The 6,216-nt window shown below is 46.9% G+C and overlaps 2 protein-coding genes across 2 annotated transcripts; both read right to left on the bottom strand.

Annotated features, from left to right (window-relative positions):
- Window positions 1–803: 803 nt before the first annotated feature.
- On the bottom strand, window positions 804–1,640 carry LOC34617344. The gene has a single exon (XM_022730718.1). The coding sequence runs from the start codon at window positions 1,638–1,640 to the stop codon at window positions 804–806; it is 837 nt and encodes a 278-aa protein (XP_022591226.1).
- A 2,739-nt stretch (window positions 1,641–4,379) lies between these two features.
- LOC113147272 lies at window positions 4,380–5,738 on the bottom strand. Its single transcript, XM_026337263.1, has 7 exons — window positions 5,460–5,738; window positions 5,296–5,403; window positions 5,186–5,238; window positions 5,045–5,124; window positions 4,930–4,982; window positions 4,792–4,869; window positions 4,380–4,748 (listed from the first exon to the last, which is right to left on the bottom strand). The coding sequence occupies exons 1-7, from the start codon at window positions 5,736–5,738 to the stop codon at window positions 4,380–4,382; spliced, it is 1,020 nt and encodes a 339-aa protein (XP_026193048.1).
- Between the last annotated feature and the right edge of the window lie 478 nt (window positions 5,739–6,216).

The following is a 6,216-nucleotide window of genomic DNA, read 5'->3' as shown; positions in this document are numbered from 1 at the left end:
AAGAGAGCGCCACTGCTACCTTGCGCTTCTGCTCCCGGGCTTCCCACATGCATCCATTCTACAGGGGCTACGCAGCAACTAAACAAAAAGGAGAAACGAGCGTACGCACAGTGAATTGTCCCCCTAGCGGGTTAAGGTCCCCTAGAGGCCTATGGGCCTTTGCGTCAGTATGGGGGAGAACGTGCGCTGAAATCGTACCATGGCAAGTATACGCATGACACAGCAACCAGAAGGGCTAACACTCACGAACTGAGGGGGCTCTCACAACGCTAACGCTGCATGGGGGCCCAAGGGTTCTTCCAGTCCACAATGGTCCCCTATAACCTTTTTTCCCTTACCATGCAGCCAGCAGAAATAGGGGTGGGAATGCAAGAGGAGATGCTCGGTTGCCATGTGGCATAAATACAGATTACTTTCAGGCACTGACAGGTCTGTGCGCCTTTACATAGAAAATCCATGTATACAATCGAGTACACAGCGGTAGGGGCAAACCTCAGGTGAGTGCGTGACAGAGAAGGAAAATCGGACCAAAGAAATGACAGAATAAACTAATTCCGTTTTTCATATCTTCGGACGAAAGCATATCCAGCTCCAAGGCCATCCCGCTCAGCTGCAGTAGCAGAACTCGGCCGACCTGTCCCGTCTCTTGCCTCTGATAGTGATAGGGGACAGATCCGTTCTTGTTGAACCCAAGTTACTGCAGCCACGTTAGCTAGCACCTCTTGAATGCTTTGAAAATTCCTGCGCTTCCGCTAGCTGGCCCCCCTGTGTTGTGCGTAGCAGCTTCGCAAAGCCAAATCGCCTTAGATGTCCTCATCGAATTCTGTTGAATAATACCTGAGTTTCTGCTCGGACTGCCTGAGGATCTCGTTGCTAAAGCCGGCAAGGCCTCCAATCAGGGCACCCAGAGGATAGCAGAACTGTTGCTCCCTAAGAAGAGCAAGCTTGATCTGGTACTGCATTTCGTCCTCTACATCCATCATGCCGAATATGCAGCCAAAGACGCCACCCATAATGAGAGTAAAGAATAGCACCATGTAAGCTTGTTCTCGGGACTCAACTAGAGGCTTAGACACAGACGACTGGAAGAAGGAAAAGAGGTAATTTACGACATCTACCAGAGAAAACGTCAAGGCGAAGGCCACCGACACGCCCAATATAGTGTACAGCGGCACCTTGGCTATTGCGTGGAGCCCAACGAACCAGTTTCTCTTCAGAACAAAGCACAGAACCCCAGAAAAGACGATAAGACCCGCAAAGAACGTCAGCTGCAGTTTACGCCCCTGAGATGCCCCATCTGCGTTCACGTTTATTCTCCAAAGAATAACAGCGCCAACAGTGATAAACACAATGCCGAGGTACAGGGAAAAGAATGAAGAGACTGATATCTCCACGAGGGTGCAGTTCACTATGAGGGAAGAAATAATTCCCAGCAACACTCCAACAATCGCGCTGATGGTGCCCTTGCAGATCATGTCTTTGGTCATCTCCACGCGGGTCCAGGGAAACAGAATGCCAGTCAAGCCCCCGGCTCCCCCCATGTCAAGTCTAGGGGCCGAGTCTGAGCCACCAGCAACACCGCCGTATGAACCCCGTGAAGGGGGGCAACCTGCTGCTTTGTCCGACCCGAAACCCTTCATCCTTTCACTGCCTTGGGAATGAGGGGCCTATACTTTTGTGTACACAATACCACGAAAAACGGGAAAGACTGTAGCTTGTCAGAACCGAGAGAAACTCGAAAAACTCCGGCTCACGATGCTTGAAACCGGGGCCCCAGTCGGCCGGTCATGCAAGAAAGAAGCCAAAGTTAACAATCAACTGGCGTAGTCTAAACTCACTTAATTTCACTTACTTATTAAACAAATAGAGAGAGAGTACAGGGAAATCCGCTGCATTGGACGTCCGCTGCAGCCTCAGTTCGCAGGACGGAGCCCTACCGCTGGTGGCAGGCAAAGCTTTTGCGGAATGGTTGAGAGCATGCCCTGTTCAGCTCCCGGAAGGACATTGCTAAAACTGCATATAATATCAGTAGGCCATTTAAGTTCTTTATCTGCACAGCCTTTGCGCAATGTACCATTTGTCCCTACCATCACCTGGTTGAACGGCCGTTTGATTCATCATGCAGAGTCGCAGAAAAAACAGCTAAATGCGTATACTCCAGCTTGCTTCCCTGTGTTTTACTTTTCTCGGAAAAGGAAGGTTAATACCTGTAGTGTTCGTCTTTTTAGCGCATCTCTAGAGGGTTTTACCAAGCTGTTTCCCTTGATGCTCCCGCATATACGCAGCTGCTTTGCCCTCTTTGTGTAGTGGTTGTCCTGACCTCTTCAGACATACACACAGTGGGAGAAACGCTTACGCAGCATGTTAATCTAATTGGTATGACGCACTAGCTGGACATCCGGTAGACAATAACGTCACTGAATATGGAATATAACCCGAAGCGGGCAAGAATGGTACGAAACACTTCCTTGCTCTGGACTTCAGGAAAAAGGTATAACATGCCGACTTACCTAACAGCTGATATCTATTTTTCACTGCTTTCGCGCCACGCGCTTTTTGCATTGGCGTTTCTTTTCTCTGCATATATTGTTTCAAGTCAATCCTAAACGGTGCTGTAGCGCTCCATCAGACCATGTAGCGAGACGCTCAAAGGCAGATTCGATACGAACTTTGCAGAATGTAATCGGATGATCTTAGGTTGAGCATTCTTATTTTCCTAGCCGCGTCGCTCTGGGTGCTCGATATGGAGGGAGAAGGACAGCGACGGTGCGCGCAGCTGGAGCCTCTTGGGAGTTGCTGCCTTCACATCTAGTTGAACATAGAATCTATCACATGCACAAAATGTTGCGTCTTCTGGTGTCAAACACATAAATCTCTTTTACGATAATATATACAGGCAGACTGACCAATTATTGGATTCTCGATATTTCTATGTTAAAAATAGCTCGTATAGTAGAACGTGCCTAAATACGGGTCAGTCTGATATAGCAGCACCACTCTGTGGTAACACGTTCGAATATTTCAGCAAATATTATAAAGGGATGCATTTAGATCTCAGGGGTGCGTTTGCTTTGATTTCCCAGTGGCATAGACTACCGCCCCATCCTATTCTTATAGATTTGCAGGATCCGTACAACCTGCTCGGATAGGGGTAATACCTGATCTGAACAAAAGTCTCTAACATAACAGGAACGACTCGTCTTTCTCGGTATTCGGTGTTTATAATTAGGAACTACACGGCGTAGTCGGACTAGCAGCGAGGGATGGCTGTTTGTGATTTTTTGTGCCCCGCTTCCTTCTATTTGTTGCTGCTGAGCGTTCGGTGGACTGGAGCTTTCGTCTGAAACAGATTGAACATGAAAACATGTCAAAATGAAACTTGTGGCTCTCAAACGTGTCAGGTGGGCTGTAGGCGGGCTAGGTCACTACTTACAAGATCAAATCAAGGATTTTGTCCTCGATTATTTCTCTGGCTGCTTTTGTTCTCGCACGCTTCATCGTTCGGCAGCATGTTAAGCTCAGTCCTCGTGGCATTTGAGCTGATCATATAGCATGCATGCGGTCACCTAGTATACTCAATAACTGCCAGTTGTACCAGGAGATGAACCCGCAGGAAGCGTGGGATTGGGCAATTTCAGAAGGCCCAAAGCAGTAGTCTTAAAGCAGTCGTTCTCCGACGTGCAGATTATATTCGCAAGTGAAGAGGCAATACTCGGCGCGAATCTTTCAGTAGCCTTTTTCATCTGAACGAAGCCGTTCGACGTTCAAGCGGGGAGGCAGCGAAGGTGTTTAGAGCTACATTGGCTCCTTGCATCAAGGGTTGGCTTACGGCCAGTTCTTCCAGTGTCTGAAAGCCACGGGGATATGCCGATTTTAACTGGTTGAACAAACGTTGGAAAGCCCCTATTATTTCAATGCGCAGATTATTGGATCCCTGAAGGGCAAAGATGTAGAAATGCAGCTCTTGCTAAGCGGGATCCACGCTTTTACTTTCTGTTTTTCTTACGTGCAGAAAGCTTTTTGACAGAGAGCTGTAAAGGGCTTTCCCACTGGAGAGGTTTGCAGCCTGAATGTGGTCAACTATATTCTCGCCCCTTTCTGTACATAACATTGGCGAATTGCCTCACCACAAGTATTACAGTCCACTTGCAATCCTCTAGAGTTTGAAGACGAATTTTATATGCCATCTAAAACATAAAAGAATTTATATATATGGCTCTTGCTCCTTCCCGAAACAAAATATAGGTCACTGAACCCCTACGTTCGTCATGGAGTCCCATAAACTTGTAAAGCTTGTGGTCGGCGCTCCACAGGAGTGAAGAGGTTCATACGAGGACACTTCCATTCCAAAGAATTGCCCATGTTGTTTGAGAAACGCGCTAGATTGCATCCGCAGTAGAAAGTTGCCACACATGTACAAAGTTAGGCTTGAAAAAAACAAAGGCACAGTACCTCAGACATTTCGTAAGAAGGCAAGAGGAAGCAGCCGACGGCAAGAGCGGTGTTCCATTGAAACTCCGTACAAGATGGATTTCTGAACCCTCATCATCCCCCGTAGCGTTTGCTGAAAGAACTGCAGCTGTGAGTTCAAGTTTCGCCCCGTCACAAGATGCGGATGCAGTCGCAACGGCTAAGGGCTCTTGGCCCTCTGCGATGGACAAAAATGTCCCGTCGGGCCCGCGAGGATTTCTGAATGTGTTGTTTCCACGAAAGACCAGCTTGGTTTTGATTGTCAACTTAAGTGACATCTTCTTCAATTAGAGCTCATGGACCATTGCGTTAAAAGCTTGCCTCTGGACTCCATATGGAATGAATAGCAGCGTACGCCTCGATCTCCTTCTCCTTTTCCATGTCCCATATTGGGGAGAGCTACGCATCCCGCAGAGCATTCGCGTGAGGTAGATGGGGAAAGTATAGTACACACATTACCTCGACAGAAAATTCGGTCATCCACGGCCACATGGATGCCGGCAAGGCCTCAACTGTGGAATACACATGTAATTACCATGTACCGATTCCAAATTCATGCAACAGCAAAGCAGACCTGCAAAATTCTGAATTAATGGAGCTACAGAGGCTGCGTCAAGGCTAATGCCAAACGACCAAACTTCACATTCGCGCATGCTGAAGAGTACACGGACTCGTATCTACTAGTTCCCTGTGCTTTTATTTATCATGAGTCTACCGAATTTTAACATTAACCGGTTGTTTCAGATCTCTTTGTGAACTTAGCATTATCTAAAAACACTGTTTTACTAACTAATAGTGATGCTAAGATGGCAAAATGTTTCCTACCGCTTTCAGGCCGATTCCGAATTCCCCTCCAGTTTGAGGGTCCTGCGCTTTTGAAGAGCAAAATACCTCTCCCAGTGCAGAAACAGTAGCACAATCAATCCCTTTTCCCTGATTAAGCGTCAGTGCTTGACTATGTGAATAATAATCTCTGTTTTGTTTCTTACTGTATCTCTGCAGGTTACAAGAAGGCTTGTGGTGCGTATTGAGACTTCAAGTTCAACATTCTCGCAATCAAGAGGGGGGAGTAGCGGGGAAACGCTTTTTGCACAAGCATCCACCGCATTGTCAAGGAATTCCTTGCAAACCATGAATGGCCCATTATCTCTACTAAACCCGCTGATTTCCAGGTCTGACAAAGCATCATTAGGACCCAAACAATGCATCGTAATCACTGCAATGCAATTCTCACATTGAACAAGAAATTCCCCAGCTGTTCGACTCATTATTCTTGCCCTTTTAGTTAGCGTGGAGTTCTTTTTTCTAGCTTTTTCATGAAATGATTAGTAGTACAAGGCTTTCTGGTAGAGCGGACCTTCGTCTGTCAGCTATCAGTACTCCGGATTCACCCCTAATTTCAAAATAAGTGCATATTCAAAAGAAAACTAGTCTTTCCTGTGATACACCTGGCCTCTATAAGCTCACAAAGCCCTAATTACATCTTTAAAAAGTTGAACTGGCTGAGGGTGCAGCTCTTTGGAGCTGTGGATACACTGTAGCAATCAAATTCACGACCTTGGGATATTGTTGTATTCTTCTTACCTAATAAGATACAAGTGAGCAGGAATTGCAGCAAATAGATTTCGTGAGTGTGCACTTTTACGTTAGCACTGACCCACTGAAGGTATCTAGACCAGTCGCTCCTGTTCCCACTACCTAGCCTAGGAAGGTGCACGCTGCTTCATTTCATTGCTCCCCTTGAGC

This window comes from Cyclospora cayetanensis, unplaced genomic scaffold (assembly GCF_002999335.1).
Source record: "Cyclospora cayetanensis isolate NF1_C8 unplaced genomic scaffold, CcayRef3 CcayRef3_contig_172, whole genome shotgun sequence".
Classification (NCBI taxonomy): domain Eukaryota; phylum Apicomplexa; class Conoidasida; order Eucoccidiorida; family Eimeriidae; genus Cyclospora; species Cyclospora cayetanensis.
Note: the sequence above shows the minus strand (reverse complement) of the source record. Positions and strands in the feature narration are given on the sequence as shown.